Source organism: Anolis sagrei, chromosome 10 (genome assembly GCF_037176765.1).
Source record: "Anolis sagrei isolate rAnoSag1 chromosome 10, rAnoSag1.mat, whole genome shotgun sequence".
Classification (NCBI taxonomy): domain Eukaryota; kingdom Metazoa; phylum Chordata; class Lepidosauria; order Squamata; family Dactyloidae; genus Anolis; species Anolis sagrei.
In genome coordinates this window covers 25277882-25304396 of record NC_090030.1, presented here as the reverse complement: position 1 = coordinate 25304396, position 26515 = coordinate 25277882, and the positions used below count along the sequence as shown (strand labels likewise).

Genomic DNA, 26515 nt, shown 5'->3' with positions numbered 1-26515 from the left:
TCAGACCGGCTACATACATGCATACTTTGACTTTTGTGCCAGATAATTAATAATGTTATTCATGTCCATCAAAAAGGAAAATAAGCCTAGGCTTGATAACGAAGTTGGTACTACTTATATTTCAGGTTTTCCCATTTGCTCCTTTGTGCCCATGATTGAAAAGGGGCCATGCATCCCATGGCTTCAGTATTTTTGGGGAAGTTTTCATCTCTAGACTGGACACATGACATGTTTAACACCAGCCTCATCCTAGTTGCTGATGACCGTGCTATTAACGCTCAAGCAGGGAGCTTTGAGATGGTTGAACAGAAGCTCTTCAAAGCTCTAGGTGCTCTTACTACCTATTACAGGGAAAACCAGATGATCCCTAATCCATCTAAAACACAGATATGTGCTTTTCACCCCAAGAACAGACAAGCATCCCGAGCTCTGAGGATCACCTGGGAAGGAATCCTGCTGGAGCATTGCAACACACCCAAATACCTGGGAGTCACTCTGGACCGTGCTCTGACCTACAAGAAGCACTGCCTGAACATCAAGCAAAAAGTGGGCGCCAGAAACAATATGATACGAAAGCTGACTGGCACAACCTGGGGATCACAACCAGACACAGTGAACATCTGCCCTTGCACTATGTTACTCTGCTGCTGAGTATGCATGCCCAGTGTGGAACACATCTCTCCACGCTAAAACAGTGGATGTGGCTCTTAATGAGACATGCCGCATTATCACGGGGTGTCTGCGCCCTACATCACTGGAGAAATTACACTGTCTAGCCGGTATTGCACCATCTGACATCCGCCGGGAAGGAGCAGCCAATAGTGAAAGGACCAAGGCAGTGACATCTCCAGCTCATCCCTTGTTTGGGTATCAGCCAGCACGTCAACGACTTAAATCAAGAAATAGTTTTCTAAGATCTACAGAGACACTTGCTGGAACACCTCAGCAAGCGAGAGTCCAAAGGTGGCAGGCTCAAACCCAGAACCTCAATCAATGGCTGATACCAAATGAGAGACTCCCCCCTGGGCACACAGAAGACTGGGCGACTTGGAAGGCGCTGAACAGACTGCGCTCTGGCACCACGAGATGTAGAGCCAATCTTAAGAAATGGGGCCACAAAGTGGAATCCTCGACATGTGAGTGTGGAGAAGAGCAAACCACTGACCACCTGCTGCAATGCAACCTGAGCCCTGCGACATGCACAATGGAGGACCTTCTTGCAGAAACACCAGAGGCACTCCAAGTGGCCAGATACTGGTCAAAGGACATCTAATCAACTACCAAGCTTGCAAACTTTGTGTTTTTTGTCTGTAATTGGATGGAATGCATTTCTACCCAAGGCCTCCACCTGCATACATACACACAAACCTTGGACTAACAAATCCTATCTTCCAAAGAGGCTGCTGCTTTGCTGCGGGGCATCCATCTGCCTAGAAAGGCACAACAGCCAGAACTGCCACCGTTTAGCGAACAGAAGGACCATCATCTGCCCATCCAGAAGGGTCAGGGAAAGGCTCGGCAGTCTGGGACTTGATACTCAAGCATTCTCACAGCCAAATTCACGGAAAGTGCTTCCATTATATGCCACACTGGACCAAAACCAAGGAGGCAGCCAGTTGCATGAGAAAAATGCCTCCCATCTCACCCAAAAGGTTCCAGCAGACCATTTAACGCACAAATGTCATCCAATTTTCATCAGAATGTCTTGTAAACCAGCAAATGAAATAAAGATAAATATATACTGTATATACTCAAATATAAGCCTAGTTTTTCAGCCCCTTTTTTAGGCTGAAAAAGCTCCCTTCGGCTTATACTCAAATCAAGATTATTTATTCTTTTACTCTGTTATTAGTATTATTTTATTACATTTATTATTTTACTCTATTATTATCATATTTACATTATTTTGCTCTATTATTATTCTATTTATTATTTTGCTCTATTATTATTACATTGACAGTATTTTACCCTATTATTATAACATTTATTAATTTAATCTATTTATTATTATTTTGCTCTATTACTATTACATTGACAGTATTTTACCCTATTATTATTATTACATTTACAGTATTTTAACCTATTATTATTATTACATTCATTAATTTAATCTATTTATTATTATTATTATTATTATTATTACATTGACAGTATTTTACCCTATTATTATTATTACATTTATTATTTCAAACTATTTATTATTATTATTATTACATTGACAGTATTTTACCCTATTATTATTATTACATTTATTATTTTAATCTATTTATTATTATTATTATTACTACTACTACTACATTGACAATATTTACTCTATTATTATTACATTTATTATTTTAAACTATTTATTATTGTTATTATTATTATTATTATTACATTTACAGTATTTTACCCTATTATTATTATTACATTTATTAATTTAATCTATTTATTATTATTATTATTATTATTATTATTATTACATTGACAGTATTGGAGCCCTCGGTGGCACAGTGGGTTAAACCCCTGTGATGGCAGGACTGAAGACTGACAGGTCACAGGTTCGAATCCGAGGAGAGCGCGGATGAGCTCCCTCTATCAGCTCCAGCTCCTCATGTGGGGACATGAGAGAAGCCTCTCACAAGGATGATAAAACATCAAAACATCCGGGCGTCCCCTGGGCAACATCCTTGCAGACGGCCAATTCTCTCACACCAGAAGCGACTTGCAGTTTCTCAAGTCACTCCTGACACACACAAAAATTGACAGTATTTACCCTATTATTACTACATTTATTATTTTTCTCTATAATTACAGTTTTTCTTGCATTTTCAATATTTTACTCTATTATTATTATATTTATTATTTTAATAATAAGTACATTTACATCAAAGGAGGTTAGAATAATGGTTTAGAGTTGGATAGTCTTACCTTAAATTACAGTTTTATGTAAATATTCAGAAACATTTAGCCTATTGATGCCTCAATTAATGTAAATTATTTGGTATCTATTTTTATTTTGAAATTAATCCATAGTGGATGCATTTCCCACCCTCGGCTTATACTCGAGTCAATACGTTTTCCCAGTGTTTTGTGATAAAATTAGTGCCTCGGCTTATATTCGGGTCGGCTTATACTAATTTTATTGGTATCTATTTTTATTTTGAAATTTACCTGTAGTAGCTGCATTTCCCACCCTTGGTTTATACTTGAGTCAATATGTTTTCCCAGATTTTGCGGTAAAATTAGGTGCCTCGGCTTATATTTGGGTCAGCTTATACTCGAGTATATATGGTACATTCAGCTAAAGTCCTGGTCAAGAAAGGAAAGCAGGACTGTCCCTTTATTCTTTTGCAGAGAGAGAGGCAGGAAGTAGAAAATAACCTTGCCCGTCGACCAATTCGCAAAATTAATCCACGGTGTAGGTAATTGCTGCAGGCTGTTTATGACATTATGCAAATTTGCTCGACGAGCATGGCATAATCAAGACATCTGTTCTGATTTTTGTGCTGCTCTCCCCCAGTTCTCTACTTCTGTGAAATGGAATTTATACTCTGGAACTGATGCGAGCAGCCAGTTTGGTGTTCTACCAAGATGGCATCTAAATGGCAGCAGGAAATAGCTGTCTGGGTGAGATTTATACTGGGTGGTTGTGTGTTTTCAGGGCTGTTTGGCCATATTCCAGAAGCATTCTCTCCTGACGTCGCGCCTGCATCTATGGCAGGCATCTTCAGAGGTTATGAGATCTGGGTTGTTAGGTTTTTTCAGGCTATATATGGGAAGACAAGTGGACAAACGTCAGCGTGCTAGAAGAAGCAAAGACCACCAGCATTGAAGCGATGGTCCTCTGCCATCAACTCCGCTGGACCGGCCACGTTGTCCGGATGCCCGACCACCGTCTCCCAAAGCAGTTGCTCTACTCTGAACTTAAGAACGGAAAACGGAATGTTGGTGGACAGAAAAAGATTGAAAGATGGGCTCAAAGCCAACCTTAAAATCTCTGGCATAGACACTGAGAACTGGGAAGCCCTGGCCCTTGACCGCTCCAGCTGGAGGTCAGCTGTGACCAGCAGTGCTGCAGAATTTGAGGAGGCACGAGTGGAAGGTGAAAGAGAGAAACGTGCCAGGAGGAAGGCGCGTCAAGCCAACCCCGACCGGGACCACCTTCCACCTGGAAACCAATGCCTTCACTGTGGGAGAAGATGCGGGTCAAGAATAGGGCTCCACAGCCACCTACAAACCCACAAAAATAGTCATCAAGGAAGACCATCTTACTCGTCCAACGAGAGATCGCCTAAGTAAGTCAGGCCATGTTCTAGAGGAATTTTTTCTGATGTTTCGCCTGCATCTATGGCAAGCATCCTCAGAGGTAGTGAGGTCTGTTGGAACTAGGAAAATGGGTTTTTATATCTGTGGAATGACCAGGTTGGGTCAAAGAACTCTTGTTTGTTGGAGTTAGGTGTGAATGTTTCAACTGCCCACCTTGATTAGGATTTGGTGGCCTGGCAGTGCCTGGGGCAATCTTTTGTTGAGAGGTGATTAGATGTGCCCGATTGCTTCCCCTCAGTATTCTAGCTATATGTTCTAAAGCTATTCTGAATACTACCCAAAAGACTGACCCAAACTTCTTCAAAACCCAAATTGCTCTTGCTAACACCCAACCTTCTTCTCTTTACCCTTTCCAAAACTCCCACTGGCCAACTGGAAACTCAAGCCCCAGTTCAAAAGACACTGCCAAGGGAGGCAGCCTTGCAACCCCTCCGAAATGGCCACGTGACCCCTCTGGCGGTCGCGATCCTTAGGTTGAGAACCGCTGATCTAAATAATTTAACCAAGAATAACAAACAAGTATGGTTTGTTACTGGCTTCAAGTCATTTGAAGCCAGTATGGTTTGCATACTGGCTTCAAATGACAGTGTTAGATCATGGCTTACAACCAATGATAGCTAAGAGTTACAACCTTAAGGGGCTAAAGACCTTTGTTTGGGAATCAACACCCACTCCTCATTCTCTCATAGCTACTTGCATGTGAAAATCAAGAGCAGTTATGACAATTAAGGAACCGTCGGTTAATTCATTTCTGACAAGCAACATAAGCCTTTACACGTTTGGAGGTGCGGCAATACAAAAAAGGAGTTCTCTACAAGAAAAGAAGCAGGAATACTAACCCAGGGCACAGGAGAGCAGTCAGTAACACATTGGTCTTCCATTTTTCACCTCTAAATGCTGAGAAGCAAAAGGGAGAAGAAGTACAACATTTTAGCACAGTTTTCATAACTGTACAGTTGCAACCAGTTTGGATTATGGTACAACTGGTTTATCATAATTCTGTCTCTCACACTGAATTTTCCCTAATTAGAGAATCTAAACAGAACCCCAGTGCACTCTGGAACCAAACCGCAGCAGGAACCTAGGCTCCACTATATAGACTACTGATGGGACCATATTGTTGTTGTTTACTTATATCTCGTTTTTTCTCACCACAAGGAGACCCAAAGCAGCTTAAAAGCATTTCAGTACGATTTAAAATCTACACATATATAAACATTTAAACAGAATTAAATACCTGGGTTGCTGTGAGTTTTCCAGGCTGTATGGCCATGTTTCAGAAGCATTCTCTCCTGACATTTCTCCCACATCTATGGCAGGCATCAGACATGCCCCAACTCTGGCAGTCTTTAGGAGGAGCCTGAAAACGTGGTTGTTCCAGTGTGCCTTCCCAGAATAAATAAAACTCTCAGCAATACACCCTCAAAATGCACTATGGATTTAGGACTGTCTGCATTCCCTGATCTTTCTTTGAAAAACTTTATCCCAGTCATATCCTACCTTGTTCATGCCCAGCATTATTTTTTAAATTTTAATTATTACATTTGGCCCGGCCATAGATTTTTAAATGCTTGTGTGTTATTGTTATTATTTATTTTTTAGTTTATGTGATTTATATTAATTGTTTTGTACTGATTGTTCTTGTTATTGCCTCTGTTTACTGATGTATTTTGGGCTTGGCCTCATGTAAGCTGCACCGAGTCCCTTGGGGAGATGGTGGTGGGGTATAAATAAAGATTTATTATTATTAATAATAATAATAATATTATTACTAGCCGTCCACTGCCACACATTGCTGTGGCCCAGTCTGCCGATCTGGAAAATAATGAGAAAGTGTTGGTTTCTAATATATGTAAAGTATTTCTGCTTGTGGGTAAACAGTATTTCTTGCTGTGTCTTTGTCAGTGTTGATGTGGAGATTTGTCTGGTTTGCCTACTCTGGAACAGACAACATATAATTGTGCTTCAAATCTATGCTACTATATTTGTGTGTGTGTGTGAATCATATCTATCTATCTATCTATCTATCTAACTATCTATCTATGTATATCTATGGCTGGAAGGCTCTTTGTCAGGAGGGCTTTGATTACGTTTTCTTGCCCTGGTAAACGGAGTTGGACTGGATGGCCTTAAGTATTTTCTGTTGGTCATGGGGGTTCTGTGTGGGAAGTTTGCCCTGATTCCGTTGTTGGTGGGGTTCAGAATGCTCTTTGATTGTAGGTGAACTATAAATCCCAGCAACTCCAACTCCCAAATGTCAAGGTCTATTTTCCCCAAAATCTACTAGTGTTTACATTTGGGCATACTGAGTATTTGTGCCAAGTTTGGTCCACATCCATCATTGTTTGAGCCCACAGTGCTCTCTGGATGTAGATAAACTACAACCCCATGTTGTTTAACATTTCCATGAAGCCGCTGGGGGAGATCATCCGGAGTTTCGGGGTGCGGTGTTATCTGTACGCAGATGATGTCCAACTCTGTTACTCCTTCCCACCTACTACTAAGGAGGCATATTTAACATACTTAGAGGTTCCTATTCATCGGAGGGCTTTCACCCTGGCCCGATGCCACGCTCTCCCATCAGCTGTACTCAAAGGCCGCTACTGGAAGATCCCTTTCCCAGAGAGACTCTGCCCCTGTGACTCGGGTCATGTGGAAACAATAGAACATGTGCTCCTTCAGTGTCCATTCTACAGGGATACCCGTGCCAGGCTTATCTTACCCTTGATAGACAAGCACCCAGGCCATTCAGGACAATTTTATACCTCCCTGCTACTTGCGGATACTAATTCAGCTACAACCTACAATGCCGCAAAGTTTTGTGCAGCAGCATACAAAATCCGCCAGGGAATGACTAGTTCCAAAACTCAACTGTGTGTCCAGTAATCGTCTTCCCTGAATCTACAATTTGGTGATGGATCTGGACATTGTATGTTTTTACCCTGTTTCCCCTTCTGCTCCCTCACCCATATTGTGTTTTTAGTAGTTGTATTTATATTTTTAATGTACCAAACATGCCAGGTTTGTAAGGAAACGTGACACTATTTCCTGTGCTGGTCAATGACCGAAATAAATGTTTTGATTTGATACTAAGGAGGCTGTTCAGGTGCTGTACCGGTGCTTGGCCACTGTATCAGATTGGATGAGGGCTAACAAATTGAAACTGAATCCAGACAAGACAGAGGCACTCCTGGTCAGTCGAAAGGCCGAACAGGGCATAGGGTTACAGCCTGTGCTGGATGGGGTTACACTCCCCCTGAAGACGCAGGTTCGCAGCTTGGGTGTGACCCTGGATTCATCGCTGAGCCTGGAACCCCAGGTTTTGGCGGTGACCAGGGGAGCATTTGCACAACTAAAACTTGTGCGCCAGCTGCGCCCGTACCTTGGGAAGTCTGACTTGGCCACGGTAGTCCATGCTCTGGTTACATCCCACATAGATTACTGCAACGCGCTCTACGTGGGGTTGCCTTTGAAGATGGCCTGGAAGCTTCAAATGGTCCAGCGTGCAGCAGCCAGGTTGCTAACAGGAGCGGCGTTCAGGGAGCACACAACTCCTCTGGTGCATCAGCTCCACTAGCTGCCAGTTTGCTACCGGGCCCAATTCAAAGTGCTGGCTTTAGCCTATAAAGCCCTAAACGGTTCTGGCCCAGCCTACCTATCTGAACGCATCTCTTCCTGCGAACTCTTCAGGAAGTTAAGATCATCTGAGGAGGCCCTGCTCTCGATCCCGTCTGCTTCGCAAGCACGCTTGGCGGGGACGAGAGACAGGGCCTTCTCTGTGGTGGCCCCTCGGCTGTGGATATTAGATCAGCCCCCTCCCTCCTGACCTTTCATAAGAGAGTGAAAACCTGGCTCTTCGAGCAGGCATTCGGAACCCTGGAATAGTCAAGCTTGAGATGGAGAATGGCACAGGAACGGCCAAGACGATGAAACGGATGAGGATTGGAATGAGAGGATATAGCTCTTTTTAAATTGTTATTGCACTGTCTTTTTTGTCTAAATGCACTTAATTGTTTTTGCTTTTGTATTGTATTGATGGCATCGAATTGTGCCGATATGTAGACCACCCTGAGTCGCCTGCGGGCTGATATGGGCGGGATATAAATAATGTAAATAAATAAATAAATAATAAATAGATGCAGGTGAAACATCAGAAGAGAATGGTTCTGGAAAATGGCCATACAGCCCGGAAAACTCACAGAAACCCAGTGATTCCCGCCATGAAAGCCTTTGACAACGCAGAATTTAATATCACTGCTATTAAAAAATTCAGTTAAAAATTAATCAATACATATTCAAACGAAAAACCACCGCAACCCCTGACAATCTTCTTCATGCTAATTCATTTCTTCCAAATGCACTCTTCCAGCAACATGTTTGAACAAGCCGCGATTTAAATCCAGCGTTTGCATGAGTCATACAAATAACGGCCTCTGAATTTCTTCAAATACGCCTTCGCTAATTTCTCCTCCAGCTAATCTAACTTTCCGTGTTAGCTTTTCTGATAATGCTCTGGATCACACTCTTTGTACAGAGCCCTCTGAGAAACCTTTTCAATTTCCCGTGGCTTTGTTATTTCTAATCTTGTTCAAATCTCGACAATTAACGGCGCGCAGCTCGCCATTGGCCAGCGTGACTCCTGCAGTTCCAGTCAATCACAAGCAGGCTCCCAATCCCTCCTTATGCGCGGATCGCACTTACTTTTGTACATCCGCGCCGACACATAGCCTGCTGGGGTCCCCAGCAAGACCCAAAGGACAACCGCACAGGTCATCAAGGCCCCTCGGTTGGCCGGCGAAAGGAATCCGAGGCAGGCCAGGACTGAAAAAGGAAACACAAAGGCATTGGGACGATACCGGAACATTAGTGTTCCCTATCCTTAAAAAACTCCAGATGTAGCTATAGATCTATAATTATATGTACTAATTTCACATATACATTTTCCCCTTGAAGCGTCTGCAAATGCTCTCTATGTGCATTCCCCTCCTACAATATTTGCAAGCCCTATATATCTATGTTTACATCTAGACATGTCTTTATCTCTCTCTCTCTATATGTGTGTGTGTGTGTGAAATATTTGCAAGTCCTATATATCTATATTCATATCTATCTAGACATGTCTATTTGTATTTTCCCCCTGCAATATTTGCAAGCCCTATATATCTATATTCATATCTATCTAGACATGTCTATTTGTGTGTGCATTTCCCCCCTGCAATATTTGCAAGCCCTATATATCTATATTCATATCTATCTAGATATGTCTATATATCTTTGTGTGTGCATTCCCCCTGCAATATTTGCAAGCCCAATATATATCTATCTTCATATCTATCTACATATGTCTATATATATTTGTGTGTGCATTCCCCCTGCAATATTTTTGCAAGCCCTATATATCTATATTCATATCTATCTAGACATGTCTATATATGTGTGTGTGTGCATTTTCCCCCTGAAATATTTGCAAGCCCTATATATCTATATTCATCTCTATCTAGACATGTCTATATATGTGTGTGTGTGCGCATTTTCCCCCTGAAATATTTGCAAGCCCTATATATCTATATTCATATCTATCTAGACCTCTCTCTCTATATATATATGTGTGTGTGTGTGTGTGTGTGCATTCCCCCCTGCAATATTTGCAAGCCCTATATATCTATATTCATATCTATCTAGACATCTCTCTCTCTCTCTCTCTCTATATATATATATATATATATATATTTGTGTGTGCATTCCACCCTGCAATATTTGCAAGCCCTATATATCTGTATTCATACCTATCTAGACCTCTCTCTCTCTCTCTCTCTCTCTCTATATATATATATATATGTATTTGTGTGTGCATTCCACCCTGCAATATTTGCAAGCCCTGTATATCTATATTCATATCTAGACCCTTCTCTCTCTATATATATGTGTGTGTGTGTGTGTGTGTGTGTGTGCATTCCACCCTGCAATATTTGCAAGCCCTATATATCTATATTCATACCTATCTAGATATGTCTATATACCTTTGTGTGTGCATTCCCCTCTGCAATATTTACAAGCCCGATATATCTATCTTCATATCTATCTACATATATCTATATGTGTGTGTGCATTTCCCCCCTGCAATATTTGCAAGCCCTATATATCTATATTCATATCTATCTAGACATCTCTCTCTCTCTCTCTCTCTCTCTCTCTCTATATATATATATATATATATATTTGTGTGTGTGCATTCCCCCATGCAAGACTCGGTTTAGCTTCAGGTATATACGGTAGGTTTGCTCCCTTTCCCCAAACCCAGGAATAAATGCTGGTTTCTTGGGAGCAAATGGAAGCCAAGGAACGGAAGCTTCCCATTTGATAAACAAGATGGAAGTGTGAGGGATGCCAGATCATGAACTGAATGCTGGCTGGTGATGACACGCCATTGGGTCATGTCAAATCATTGCCCTTCTCAGATGGTGCCATCTGCCACTGCCACCAGGCGCCCAGCTGGGACCAAAGGCGAGCCACTGCGTTTGCACTAAGGGACTGTTAAGCTTGAGGCTGGCAAGGAATTAGCGGCAACATGGGCAGGAAATTAGGCAAGATTCTGGCTCCAGGAAACATTAATTTCCAGCGGAGTCATATTGGCTTGGGCCGCTGTATTCTCATTACCGCTACGTTTCCAAAGGGAAATCGCAATTACCCTGCGCTTGCAAATCCCATATCAAATTACCATGAAACTCGTTGTTACATTTCACAAATGGCTCGGTCCTGCCTTCCTTTCTTTCTCTCCTTTGCGACCCGCTTGCAGCAAGAGCCTGTCCCCCTTACCTTCCTTGGGTACTTACACAAAGTGATAAACGTCATGATGAAAATCTGGGTCCCTTGGCCCAAGAACACCGAGAGGAGCATCCCCTTCCGAGGAGGACGGAAGACGTCTCCGTGGACCAGCTTCCACCCAAACTCCTCCTGGGCATCCTCCTGCAATTACATCTTTATTAGACATCCATCAAGCGACGGCGCATTTGCCCGAGCCAGACATGAAGTTTTGCTTTTCCCTTGGCCTGATTATCTTCCTGCCTTTCTTCCTAAAAGGGACTAATTTCATTAGCTCCATTATAACTCGCTAGTTTTATAACTCCCTCCTGGATGGTCGGTCAGTGGCAAAGAGAAGGGGGCCAACGCAGTGAGAAACGCTGATCTTGAGAAGATGAAACAACCATTATTATTGGGTTGCTGTGAGTTTTCTGGGCTGTCTGGCCATGTTCCAGAAGCATTCTCTCCTGATGTTTCACCCACACCTATGGCATCTTTTCTCAGAGGTTGAGGTCTGTTGGAAACGCAACAAAGGGAGGTTTATATATCTGTGGAAGGTCCAGGGTGGGAGAAAGAACTCTTTGTCAGTGACATCGGCCACACAACAAGGCAGGAACACGATCAATCACAGCCACTTTAGGCTATAAACTACCTTATTTTGCAGGTATATGCTGTATATACTCGAGTATAAGCCTAGTTTTTCAGCCCCCTTTTTAGGCTGAAAAAGTTCCCCTTGGCTTATAGTCGAGTCAAGGTTATTTATTATTTTACTTTGTTATTAGTATCATTTTATTACATGAATTATTTTAATATATTAATTATTGTTATCATATTTACATTACTCTACTCCAGTGGTCCTCAACCTGGGGTTCCCCGGATGTTTTTGGCCTTCAACTCCCAGAAATCCTAACAGCTGGTAAACTGGCTGGGATTTCTGGGAGTTGTTGGCCAAAACACCTGGGGACCCACAGGTTGGGAACCACTGCTATACTCTATTATTATTTTATTAAAATTATTATTTTACTCTATTTGTTATTAGTATTATTTTTATTTACTCTTTATTATTATTATTACATTTATTATTTTGTTGTTGTTCATTCGTTCAGTCGTCTCCGACTCTTCGTGACCTCATGGACCAGCCCACGCCAGAGCTCCCTGTCGGCCGTCACCACCCCCAGCTCCTTCAAGGTCAGTCCACTCACTTCAAGGATGCCATCCATCCATCTTGCCCTTGGTCGGCCCCTCTTCCTTTTGCCTTCCACTTTCCCCAGCATCATTGTCTTCTCTAGGCTTTGCTGTCTCCTCATGATGTGGCCAAAGGACTTCAACTTTGTCTCTAGTATCCTTCCCTCCAGTGAGCAGCCGGGCTTTCTTTCCTGGAGGATGGACTGGTTGGATCTTCTCGCAGTCCAAGGCACTCTCAGCACTTTCCTCCAACACCACAGCTCAAAAGCATCTCTCTTCCTTCGCTCAGCCTTCCCTAAGGTCCAGCTCTCACATCCTTAGGTGACTACAGGGAATGCCATGGCTTTGACTAGGCGGATCTTTGTTGCCAGTCTGATGTCTCTACTCTTTACTATTTTATTGAGACTGGACATTGCTCTCCTCCCAAGAAGTATTTATTATTTTACTTTATTTTTATTGTTACTGCATTTATAATTTTACTCTGTTATCACTGTTATTACATTTCCATTATTTTACTCTATTATTATTATTACATTATATTATATTATTATTATTATTATTATTATTATTATTATTATTATCCTGACACAAAAACACAGTATGACACAGCAAACAAGGTATATATGCTGGATTTCATTATTATTATTATTATTATTATTTTACTATCTTTATTATTATTGGAAGGATACATAAGCACATTTACATTGAAAATTAAAATAATGATTTAATCAGTCCAAAAGTGGCAGGCTCAAACCCAGAACCTCAATCAATGGCTGATACTAAATGAGAGACTCCCCGCTGGGCACATAGGAAACTGGGCACATAGGCGACTTGGAAGGCGCTGAACAGACTGTGCTCTGGCACCACGAGATGCAGAGCCAACCTCAAGAAATGGGGCTACAAAGTGGAATCCTCGACATGCGAGTGTGGAGAGGAGCAAACCACTGACCACCTGCTGCAATGCAACCTGAGCCCTGCTACATGCACAATGGAGGACCTTCTCGCAGCAACACCAGAGGCACTCCAAGAGGCCAGATACTGGTCAAAGGACATTTAATCAACTACCAAGCCTGCAAACTTTGTGTTCTGTTTGTTTGTTTGTTAAAAAATGCAATGCAACTGTTTGGTCTGCTCCTGACACATTCACCAACACCTTGCCTTCTGCAAAGATCCCTTTTGAGTCCCCATCAGGGAGATGGTGGTGGGGTAGAAATAAAGTTTATTATTATTATTAGGGTGGCAGAAGCTGGAGCTAACAGCAGGAGCTCACCCAGTTCTCCGGATTTAAACTGCCAATCTTTCAGTTAGCAAGTTCAGCAGCTCAGCGGTTTAACCCGCTGGACCACCAGGGGGCCCTACTGACCCTTAGTAAAGGTAAAGGTTGTCCCCTGACATTAAGTCCAGACATGTCTGACTCTGGGGTGTGGTGCTCATCTCCATTTCTAAGACAAAGAGCCGGCGTTATCCATAGACACCTCCAAGGTCATGTAGCTGGCATGACTGCATGGAGCGCCGTTACCTTCCCGCCTGAGCGGTACCTATTGATCTACTCATATTCGAACTACTAGGTTGGTAGAAGCTGGGGCTAACAGCGGGAGCTCTCCCAACACCCCGGATTCAAACCACCGATCTTTTAGTTAGCAAGTTCAGCAGCTCAGCGGTTTAATCCGCTGGACTACCAGGGGGCCCTACTGACCCTTAGATATTCAAAAATAAAAAGTTTCGGCCTTTGGAAGCCATTCGCCTTGCCCACCTCCCCAAACTATGCTGAAATAGGGCTGTGATGTATCTTCCAGTTCCTCTCTGCCATCCTAAGCAAGCCTCCGTGGCTGAGCCCTTCATTTGTTTTCCATGGGGAAGTAGGATTTCTGTAAAGCCTGTTCATTACTTTCAAACGACAACTGTATTTGGCAGACTTTTGTTTTAATTAGCTAGGCAAATATGGTCTATTTGACCAAAGTTTTAAGAGCGCTATGCTAAGGCAGAAAAATGGGGGCTATTTGCCGCACAGACCACCTGTAGCTCCTTGAAGAAAGGCAAAAGGAAAGATTCACAAAGTAAAACGGTGAGGAATATTGTACTCAAAGCTTCTCAAGGAAGTGCACAAACTAAGCAAAGGGAGAGCTCTTCACTACCTTTTTTTTTTCGTGTCAGGGGCGGTTTGAGAAACTGCAAGTCACTTCTGGTGTGAAAGAACTGGCCGTCTGCAAGGACGTTGCCCAGGGGTTTTACCATCTTTGTGGGAGGCTCCTCTCATGTCCGCTCATGGGAAGCTGGAGCTGACAGAGGGAGCTCATCCGTGATCTCCCCAAATTCGAGCCTCCAACCTGTTGGTCTTCAGTCCTGCCTGCACAAGGGTTTAACCCAGGGGTCCTCAAACTAAGACCCGGGGGGGGGGGGGATACGGCCCTCCAAGGTCATTTACGCAGCCCTTGCTCAGGGTCAACCTAAGTCTGAAATGACAACAACAACAACAACAACAGCAACAACAACAGCAACAACAATCCTATCTCATCAGCCAAAAGAACGCCCACACTTAGAATCATAGAAACATAGAATCAAAGAGTTGGAAGAGACCTCATGGGTCATCCAGTCCAACCCCCTGCCAAGAAGCAGGAATATTGCATTCAAATCACCCCTGACAGATGGCCATCCAGCCTCTATTTAAAAGCTTCCAAAGAAGGAGCCTCCACCACGCTACGGGGCAGAGAGTTCCACTGCTGAACGGCTCTCACAGTCAGGAAGTTCTTCCTCATGTTCAGATGGAATCTCCTCTCTTGTAGTTTGAAGCCATTGTTCCGCGTCCTAGTCTCCAAGGAAACAGAAAACCAGCTTGCTCCCTCCTCCCTGTGGCTTCCTCTCACATATTTATACATACCGTATATTCCGGCATATTAGACGACTGGGCGTATAAGACGACCCCCAACTTTTCCAGTTAAAATATAGAGTTAAGACGACTCCCATGCATAAGACTGCACCTGCGTATAAGACGACCCCTGACTTTTGAGAAGATTTTCTTGGGTTAAAAAGTAGTCTTATACGCCAGAATATACTGTAGCTATCATGTCTCCTCTCAGCCTTCTCTTCTTCAGGCTAAACATGCCCAGCTCCTTAAGCCGCTCCTCATAGGGCTTGTTCTCCAGACCCTTCCCATTGAAATACTAATAAGTTTATATTTGTTAAATTTGTTCTTCATTTTAATTATTATATTGTTTTTATTTATTTTTTTGCACTACAAATAAGATATGTGAAGTGCGCATAGGAATTAATTCTTTTTTTTTTTTCAAATTATAATCCGGCCCTCCAACAGTTTGAGGGACTGTGACGTGGCCCTCTGTTTAAAAAGTTTGTGGACCCCTGATGTAAAAAAAAGTATAATGTTACAAAGGACTACCACCTCACCCGCTTCATAGAATATCTGCTACAAAACAGGAGCTTTTTTGTTGAATTCCTGGGCCATAACAACAACAACAATCCTATCTCATCAGCCAAAAACAGGCCCACACTTCCCACTGAAATACTAATAAGTTTATATTTATTTATTTACTTAATTACTTTATTTGTATACCACTGTTTCTCAGCCCTTAGGTGACTCAACGCGGTTAACAACAGCAGCAGCAAAAATTCAATGCAAGCATCATACAAACCATTTAAAAACAATTAACACAATAATATACTAAGTAAATTACACATCAGTAAACAACTCATTAGCGTCTCATAACTAGAAACATGATCCAGCTCGTCATCCGTAGTTCCGTTATCCTATATTCATTGCACTGCCTATTCAAACGCCTGTTCAAATAACTAGGTTTTCACTTTTTTCCGAAATACCATTAGTGAGGGGGCCGATCTAATGTCTGTGGGAAGGGCGTTCCACAGCCGAGGGGCCACCACTGAGAAGGCCCTGTCCCTCGTCCCCGCCAACCGTGCCTGTGTTGCAGGCGGGATCGAGAGCAGGGCCTCCCCAGAAGATCTTAAAGTCCTAGTGCAGTGTTTCTCAACCTTCCTAATGCTGTGACCCCTTAATACAGTTCCTCATGTTGTGGTGACCCCCAAACACTTTTTTTTTGCGTTGCTACTTCATAACTGGAATTTGCCTACTGTTATGAATCATAATGTAAATATCTGATATGCAGGATGTATTTTGTACACTGGGGTAAATTAGGCACAGATACCCAATATGCCCAAATTTTAATACCAGTGGGGTTGGGGGATTGATTTTGTCATTTGGGAGATGTAGTTGCTGGGATTTATAGTTCACCTATAATCAAAGAGCATTCTGAACTCCACCAACGATGGAATTGAACCAAACTTGGCACACAGAACTCCCATATCCAACAGAAAATATTGGAAGGTTTGATGGATATTGATCTTGAGTTTTGGGAGTTGTAGTTCACCTACATCCAGAGAGTACTGTGGATTCAAATTATGATGGATCTGGACCAAACTTGGCACTAATACTCAATATGCCCAAATGCGAACACTGGTGGAGTTTGGGGAAATTAGACCTTGATATTTGGGAGTTATAGTTTCTGGGATTTATAGTTCACCTACGATCAAAAAGCCCCTTGAATCCCACCAATGATAGAATTGAACCAAACTTCCCACATAGAACCCCCATGATCAAGAGAAAATACTGTGTTTTCTGATGGTCTTTGGCAACCCCTCTGACACCCCCTTGCGACCCCTCCAGGGGTCCCGACCCCCAGGTTGAGAAACACTGTCCTAGTGGGTTCGTAGGCGGAGATGCATTCGGATAGGTAACTTGGGCCAGAACCATTTAGGACTTTATAGGCCAACGCGAGCACTTTGAATTGTGCCCGGTAGCAAATTGGTAGCCAGTGGAGCTGGCGCAACAAGGGGGTTGTATGCTCCCTTAGTGCCGCTCCTGTTAGTATCATGGCTGCCGAACGTTGAACCAGTTGAAGCTTCCGAGCAGTCTTCAAAGGCAACCCCACGTAGAGGGCGTTGCAGTAGTCTTTTTTTTTTTTTTTTTTATTTTACAATTTTAAAAAAGACACACAAAGCGCTCACAGAAACAAACAGCTGATTACATATATGACAAAGTACAAATACACACACAAACAAACAAACATAAACGTTAAAAGCTTAGCCAACCACAGTTGGCAGGACCTCCTCTCGCCCACTCTAGTGGATTTTCTCTTTAACATCGTTTACAGTCTTCATTTTTATGTAGAAATGTATGTATTTTCTCCAGTACTTAATTCTTGTGTGGATATATTCGGTATTGTTCTTCATACTTCAGAAACTTTCGTGTAAATATCCTTGTTATCCTATCTTTGGAGGTATTCATGTTTTCCTAACTTATGGTTTCCCTTTACTTCTCGCTAGTTCATTTCATTCCCTGTGTTCCTTTCCGCCCATTAACTTTTGCCTTGCTTCTTTTCCTGATCTACGTTGCTTTATTTTTTAATGTGGTGTTTGATATTTAATTAAGAGTGTTAACTGGAAATTTGCTTCATGTATTTTGGTTTGCGGCACTTGAAGAAGATTGTACTCCGTACTTGTAGAGAGAAAGAAAAACAAAGAGAATGGATAACATATAAAACCTACAAATAAACCTCTGAATTAACGTATTTGCCAAAAATGAGCGGCGGTTAGAGCCATAGCTATGGGGGTGGTATTTACCCATTTACAGTTTTAACTTTTTTTCCTCCAACCACTCCTCAATCGGTGACCAGTTTGTCTCTGCAACCGGTATATTTCGTGTAGTTGAAAGAATATATGATAAGTGATCCATATTCTTTATGTCCACTATTTTGTTGATCCAATCTGCTTCCGATGGTATTTCCTTTTTTCTCCAGACTTTGGCAAGGAGTATGCGAGCCGCCGTGACCAGATAGACGAATAGTTTGTCGGTCTTATTGTCCCATATTTTTTCTGTTAAACCCAATAGGAATATCTCTGGCTTTAAGGGGATGTTTTTTCTTAATATTTTTTGGCAGTTTTCTTGGATTGTTTTCCAGTAAGCTTTTACTTTCGCACAGGTCCACCACATGTGTTTGTATGTTCCCTCCTCTTGCCCGCATTTCCAACATTTATTGCACATGTTTTTCGAGAATTTGGCAATCTTGGATGGCGTTAGGTACCACTGGTGTACCATTTTAATCCAGTGTTCTTTTATCTCGTAGGCATATGAATAGTTTGTTTTTATATTCCAGATGATGTTCCATTCTTCTAATGATATTGTTCTTCCTATCAGTCTTGCCCATTTAATCATATATTCTTTGATTCTTTCCTCCTCCGTAGACCATTCGAGCAGCAGCTTATATGCTTTGGTAATAAACTTACTTGGTTTTTCTATTAGTCTGTCCCAGGCGGATATGTTTTCCATGAAGCCTATTTGTCTGTCTTTTTTGAAGTACTCTTTCAGTTGCCAATGTTGAAGCCATGTTAGATTGTTGTATTTTTCTTTTAGATCTTCTAATGATCTCATTTTTTCTTCCTTTCCTGTCTTTACAAGCAGGTCTTTATACGTGGGCCATGTTCTCCAGCCTATCTCTCTCCTTTGATGAGCTTCCAAGGTGGAGAGCCATAGTGGCGTTTTCAGGTATATTCTCCCCTTATACTGATCCCAAACTTTTAGGAGGGCCGCACGTATGAAGTGATTTCGGAAGTTTTTTTCCACCTTTGCCTTGTTGTCCCATATATAGGCATGCCACCCAGATCTTAAATCGTGGCCTTCCAACATTAATAATTTTTTATTCTGCAGTCTGATCCAATCTATGATCCACTCCATACAGCTGGCCTCAAAATACAACCTGAGGTCTGGTAAACCTAGGCCGCCTCTTGTTCTTGCGTCTGTTAAATTGGTGAAATTAATTCTGGGTTTTTTATTATTCCAAATGAATCTTGAGATGTCTCTGTTCCAATCTACGAATAGTTGTTTCTTTCTTATTATTGGTATATTTTGGAATAAGTGCAACATTTTGGGGAGTATATTAGATTTTACCACTGCTATTCTGCCCATGAGAGAGAGTTTCAGGTATTGCCAGTCTTTTAGATCTTTTTTAATCTGTCTCCATTTTACCTCATAGTTGTTTTTTAATAACTGAGAGTTCTTCGCCGTGATATATATACCTAGGTACTTAATTTTCGTTGTTATTTGTAGGCCTGTAAGGGCTGTCAGTCTTTCTTTCCTTTCCCTTGAGATGTTTTTAGTGAGAATCATTGATTTTGTTTTGTTAATTTTAAGGCCTGAGACCTTGCCAAAATCTTCTATTTTTTCTATCCATAGGTTGATGTTACTTAGGGGGTCTTGTATTGTGCAGATAAGGTCGTCCGCGAACGCTCTTAGTTTAAAGGATTCCTTCTGTATTGTTACTCCTGTCAGTCTGTTATCCTCCCTGATCTCGTTTAGTAGGATTTCTAGCGCTAAGATGAAAATTAGCGGCGAGAGGGGGCAGCCTTGTCTCGTGCCTTTCTCTATTATAAATCTTTCTGATTCGTGCCCGTTTATCTTGATGGTTGCGCTTTGGTCAGCATAAATGGAATTTACGGCATTCATGAAATTAAACCCTATGTCCATTTCTCTAAGTATCGATTTGAAGAAGGACCAACTTAGGTGGTCGAACGCCTTTTCCGCGTCGACCGCTAGTATCGCCAGTTCCTTCTCGTTATGATTTTCAAAATATTCAATGATGTTTAGGATGTTTCGGACATTATCTTTCATTTTTCTGTTTGGCAGAAAGCCAGTCTGCTCCTCCTTTATCCATGTTACTAAGAAGCTTTTTAATCGTTCTGCTAGGATTGATGTAAAGATCTTGTAATCGCTATTTAATAGCGAGATTGGTCTATAGTTCCTTACACCAAGAGGGTCCGTGCCTTCCTTGTGCAACACAATTATGCTGGCCTCTTTCCAGGTTTTTGGTATCGTTCCGTTTTGTAGGATGTTGTTCATTACCCTTTTGAGTTGTGGTATTATAATTTCCTTTAATTTTTTGTAGTATAGCATAGGAAGGCCATCTGGGCCAGGTGCTTTCCCTGCCTTGAGTCTCTTTATTGCCCCTTCTAGTTCTTCTGTCGTGATCTCCTTATTTAAGGCTTCTCTCTGGGGTTCCGATATTCTTGTTATTTTTTGTTTGCCCAGATATTCATTAATTTTTTCCCTGCTTATCGGGTCTTTCCTATATAATTTCTTATAGAACTTATGGAACTGGGCCGCTATCTCCTCGTCTTTTGTATAGATCTTGTTTCTTTCTTCAATTTGTACGATGTTCTGCTTACTTTTCTTCTTCTTAATTCTCTTGGAGAGCCACTTTCCGGCCTTGTTCGCGTTTTGAAAGTGGTCTTGTTTTAGAAAGGCCAGATTTCTTGCCATTTGTTCTAGCTCCATATTTTCTTTTTGTTTATTCTGCAGTTCCAGCTCTAATTTGATTTTTTCATCCTTTGGGTGCCTTTTAAGTTCTTTCTCTAGTTTCTCTATTTTGTTGTTGATGTCTAGTTCCTTTTGTTTTTTCAGCTTGTATTTTCTGCTTAGGGCGTTGCAGTAGTCTAAACGGGATGTAATGTAAACGGGATGTAATGTAAACGGGATGTAATCTAAACGGGATGTAATCTAAACGGGATGTAATCTAAACGGGATGTAACCCCGTTTATTTGTTAAAATTGTTCTTCATTTTAATTATTGTATTGTTTTTGTGTCTTTTGCACTACAAATAAGATATGTGAAGTGTGCATAGGAATTAATTCTTTTTTTTTTTCAAATTATAATCCGGCCCTTCAACAGTTTGAGGGACGGTGACCTGGCCCTCTGTTTAAAAAGTTTGAGGACCCCTGCTTTAACCCATTGTGCCACCTGCTCGCCGAATAGCATTATTTACACAACCTGAGTAAAGAAACCAATAAAATAAGGAACCAAACACACCTCTTCCTTCCTAGTAGTCCATCTAAAGGTGGGACTAAAGCCTAAAGGCCTTCAAAGATGTTCTTGAAGGCCAAAGAGTGGGCCTTAAAATACCTGCTTGTCTCAGCTTAAATCATTTACTGTCAGAAATAAAGAATTACAAGAGGCATGTCTCTCTTTTAGGATAAGAAAAATCCTATAGCTCTATCCTCTTGATTTTAGGAGGGCTTTGTTTGACTTACCGAGGAGTCAATCTGGTTGTATCTCGCAATGTCCTTATGCAGCGTCCTCAGGAGAATCATCGCCACCATCCCAGACAGGAAGAGCACAATCACAAGGGAGTTCATGATGCTGCCAAGGAAGGCACAGGTACAGGTTTTACACCAACCATGTAACCCCGACCCCAATAACAGACACAGTTCCTTACATTTGTGAGAAAAAGTCACCAACAAGGCAAGACGTCATTAGCAGCAACATTGCAAAGAAGACTGGCTCTTATAGCAGAAGGAGATGGTCAGAATCATAGAGTTGGAAGAGATCCCGTGGGCCATCCAGTCCAACCCCATTCTGCCAAAAAGCAGGAAAATTGCATTCAAAGCTCCCCTGACAGATGGCCATCCGGCCTCTGTTTAAAAGCCTCCAAAGGAAGAGCCTCCACCACACTCTGGGGCAGAGAGTTCCACTGCTGAACAGATCTCACAGTCAGGAAGCTCTTTCTAATGGGTTGTTGTAGGTTTTTTCGGGCACTGGGATTGTGGTGCAGCTGGTTGAGCATCAGCTGCAGTAAGATCACTCTGACCAAAAGGTCATGAGTTCGAAGCCAGCCCGGGTTGGAGTGGGTTTCCAACTAATTGTGTAGCCTGTTGTCGACCTTTGCAACCCGAAAGACAGTTGCATCTGTCAAGTAGGAAAATTACACCTTAAAAGTGTGGGGAGGCTAAATTAACTAATTTATGAGGCCATAAAAAAGACTCCAGCAAGCACTCCAGCAAAAAAGCATGTGGGGAATGCGGAAGTACTTAATCAGTGTCGCAGATGGATGATGAAAGCGACAGCTCCCCTGGTCATTCCACAGATATAGTAAAGGTTAAAGGTAAAGGTTGTCCCCTGACATTAAGTCCAGTCATGTCTGACTCTGGGGTGTGGTGCTCATCTCCATTTCTAAGCCAAAGAGCCAGCGTTGTCTGTAGACACCTCCAAGGTCATGTGGCCAGCATGACCGCATGGAGCGCCGTTACCTTCCCGCCGGAGCGGTACCTATTGATCTACTCACATTTGCATGTTTTCGAACTGCTAGGTTAGCAGAAGCTAGGCCTGAAAGCGGAAGCTCACCTCGCTCCCTGGAATCGGACCTGCGACCTTTTGGTCAACAAGCTCAGCAGCTCAGTGCTGTAACACACTGCGCCACCAGGGGGCCCACAGATATATAAACCCCTTTTTCTTAGTTCCAACAGACCTCACTACCTTTTCTGTCTATGCCTATGTCTGTATATGTTGTATCTCAAAATTGGTATTCAATGTTTGCCATATATGTATACACTGTTTTTGGGGGGTTTTTTGTTTGTGTGTTTTGTTTTGTTTTTGTCGTGTCAGGAGCAACTTGAGAAACTGCAAGTCGTTTCTGGTGTGAGAGAATTGGCCGTCTGCAAGGACGTTGCCCAGGGGACACCTGGATGATTTGATGTTTTAATCATCCTTGTGGGAGGCTTCTCTCATGTCCCCGCATGAGGAGCGGGAGCTGATAGAGGGAGCTCATCCGCCTCTCCCCGGATTCGAACCTGCGACCTGTCGGTCTTCAATCCTGCCGGCACAGGGGTTTAACCCACTGTGCCACCGGGGGCTCACACTGTAATCCGCCCTAAGTCTCCTGCGGGGTGAGAAGGGCGGAATATAAAAGCTGTAAATAAATAAATAATAAATAAATAATTATATGGCTATGTTCTAGAGGCATTCCCTCCTGACGTTTCACCTGCATCTATGACAAGCATCCTCAGAGGTAGTGAGGTCTGTTGGAACTAGGAAAAAGGGTTTATATATCTGTGGAATGATCAGGGTGGGACAAAGGACTCTTGTCCACTGGAGCTAGGTGTGAATGTTTCAACTGACCACCTTGATTAGCATTTGATGGCCTGGCTGTGCCTGGCGCAATATTTTGTTGAGAGGTGATTAGATGTCCCTGATTGTTTTCCCTCTGCTGTTTTACTGTTTTAATTTTAGAGTTTTTTTAATACTGGTAGCCAGATTTTGTTCATCTTCATGGTTTCCTCTTTTCTGTTGAAATTGTCCACATGCTTGTGGATTTCATTGGCTTCTCTGTGTAGTCTGACATGGTGGTTGTGAGAGTGGTCCAGCATTTCTGTGTTCTCAAATAATATGCTGTGTCCAGGTTGGTTCATCAGAAAAGCCCACTATATGGTTCAGATATGTGGATGACACTTTCATTATTTGGAGCCATGGAGAAGAAGAATTAAACAGGTTCCTGGACCAGGGTGGGACAAAGGACTCTTGTCTGCTGGAGCTCGGTGTGAATGTTTCAACTGACCACCTTGATTAGCATTTGATGGCCTGGAAGTGCCTGGGGCAATCTTTTGTTGAGAGGTGATTTGATGTCCCTGATTGTTTACTCTCTGTTGTTTTGCTGTTGTAATTACAACATGCTAATCAAGGTGGTCAGTTGAAACATTCACACCTAGCTCCAAGAGACAAGAGTTCTTTGTCCCACCCTGTTCATTCCACAGATATATAAACCCATTTTCCTACTTCCAACAGACCCCACTACCTCTGAGGATGCTTGCCATTGATGCAGGCGAAACGTCAGGAGAGAATGCCTCTAGAACACAGCCATATAGCCCAAAAAAACCCTACAACAACCCAGTGATTCTGGCCATGAAAGCCTTCGACAATACAGAAAATGCTGTGTTTTCTGACACCTCCTCACAACCCCCTTCCCCGGGGGTCTCGACCCCCAGGTCGAGAAACGCTGTTTTACCTGAACCACTGAATGTTGGTGTGAGGCATGGATTCCAAGATGTAGTCCCACCTTGAGGCCCACTTGATATTGTTGTTCTCCTGCAGCAAAAAGAAACAGGAGCTGAAACTAAAGTTGTTGCACAAACCCAGTACTCGTGGCTACAAGGGTCTGCAGGAGCCATGCGCTCATGCATTTCAGTTCACCAAGGCTGAACACGGTGCTGGGCCACCCCACGCTTTCTTGAGGTCCAAGGAAAACTCAAAATATCAGTTGGCATGGATTTTATTACACCTGAAATCATAAATCTGATCAAATGCTATTAAATTAACTGACTAGTCCTAGTGTACTATAGAATTCCAGTTCCATTAGATTTGGGATTTGCTAGGTCTTCCAATACCATTCTACAGTCACTTCCAAGGAAAGCATAACATACCTGAAGGACCCAGCAAATTCCTAGAAAGACAATTTTCCCTGTGGTTCCCCTGCGGATATGGGTTCCATGGTTACAGGGGTCTTACTATAGACTGGTTTGGGCCCACAATGAAAATAGAAATGCAATAATATCTGCATCAAATGAGAAGCTCAAAACCACCAGACTCGAACTCTAAAGAGACCTGAATCTGGGTCCTGAGCATCTACACATTGACAGGCTGCCTTGTTCTCTTCTTCCACAAGGAAAGCTCAAGACCCACTGAAAATGGGCAATGACAAAAACAATACACATATTAAAGCCACTGGTTTGGGGTAATCAATAATAATCTATATAAACAACAATGTAATGTTTGTTTGTGGTATTCACAGAACTCAAAAACCACTGGGACAATTGGCACCAAATTTGAACACAATACACCTAACAACCCAATGTATGTCCTTCACTCAAAAAAATGATTTTGTCATTTGGGAGTTGTAGTTGCTGGGATTTGTAGTTCACCTACAATCAAAGAGCACTCTGAACCCCACCAACGATGGAATTGAGCCAAACTTGGCACACAGTTCTCCCATACTGGAAGGGTTTGATGGGCAGCGTCTTTTGGTTTTGGAGTTGTAGTTCACCTATATCCCGAGAGCACTGTGGACTCAAACAATGATGGATCTGGACAAAATTCTACACAGGTACTCAATATGTCCAAATGTGAATACTGGTAGAGTTTGGGGAAAATAGAATCTTGACATTTGGGAGTTGTAGTTGCTGGGATTTATAGTTCACCTACAATCACAGAGCATTCTGAATCCCACCAATGATAGAATTGGGCCAAACCTCCCACACAGAACCCCCATATGGGCCACAGCAGTAATAATAATAATAATAATAATAATAATAATAATAATAATAATTTTTATTTATATCCTGTTGTAGTAGAGCCTGTTGATAACACTGCAAGTGGTAGTATGGGTGTCAGAAGAGGGAAAAGGAGTGTTCAAGAGTTAGATGAGGAACAACAGAGGAAAAGGATCCGGGAGATACTTATGTCACCTACTGACGAGGATTCCTTCGAAGGGTTTTCTGAGAGCGAAGGGTCAATGAGTGAGGAGGAGGAAGGAGATACAGTGGATGTGAATAGAGGAACTAAGAGGGTTACTCAGGAGCAGGAATCGGATGAGGACCGACAGAGGAAGAAGATCCGGGATATACTTACTGCTCCCACAGACGAGGAGGCTTCCATGGGTTTCTCTGGGAGTGATGGGTCTGGGAGTGATGGGGATGACACACTGGATTGGACCAAGGAGCAAGAGGTTCGAGATGTATGTACTCAGCCAATGTCTAGTGACACGTGGGGTTTTCTGGTGGTGGGGATTGGGAATCGGGAAATACTGTGGAGTCTTGGGGAGAGCTAAGTCTTGACAAGAGGTGGAAGAGTTGGAGGGATGGGCGTTGGCGTTCAGGTGCAGAAGCAAAGTCAGCTGAAAGGGATATCAACGGGGTGGAGGGCAGCTCATCATCGGATGATGTGTAAGATAAAAGTAGACACTGAAATGAAAGATCTTTGCAGAAGGCAAAGTGTTGGTCTCGTGCCTTGGGTTTTGTCGCTGCTGCTTTCATGTAGGGCTTGGGTCCTGGATCTGTAGGTTGCTGCTTCCGTTTATGTTACAACTCGGCTTGGATTCTCGTGAGTGCGGATTTCCCCTTCCTTGACTTCGGACTGCTTTTGACGACGACGCTGCCTACGTGGACTTTAGAACCTCGCAACTTCGGACTTGGTTTTCTTCGACCTCGGACTTCATTTGACTACAGCTCCTGCTTCACGGCTCTTTGTTCGTTCGTCCTTCATTTGCTGTGTTGTTTTGCGTGACTTTGGAAGCAATTCAGTTTAATCCGGATCTTTTCCCTGGATAATCCGGATTATTGCTTTAGTTTGCTTTTTAAGATGAAATTTGCTGCTACT

General features: G+C 42.5%; 1 protein-coding gene across 1 annotated transcript in view; it reads right to left on the bottom strand.

Annotated features, from left to right (window-relative positions):
• LOC132763074 (transmembrane 9 superfamily member 2-like) overlaps positions 1–26515 on the bottom strand; it is an 85260-nt gene that overhangs the window by 32369 nt on the left and 26376 nt on the right. The window contains exons 8-12 of the mRNA XM_067471651.1: positions 24150–24229; positions 21403–21511; positions 11142–11274; positions 9010–9129; positions 5148–5205 (exon numbers count right to left, since the gene is read on the bottom strand). Coding sequence (XP_067327752.1) covers positions 5148–5205; positions 9010–9129; positions 11142–11274; positions 21403–21511; positions 24150–24229 — 500 coding nt within the window. The remainder of the gene's footprint in view (positions 1–5147; positions 5206–9009; positions 9130–11141; positions 11275–21402; positions 21512–24149; positions 24230–26515) is intronic.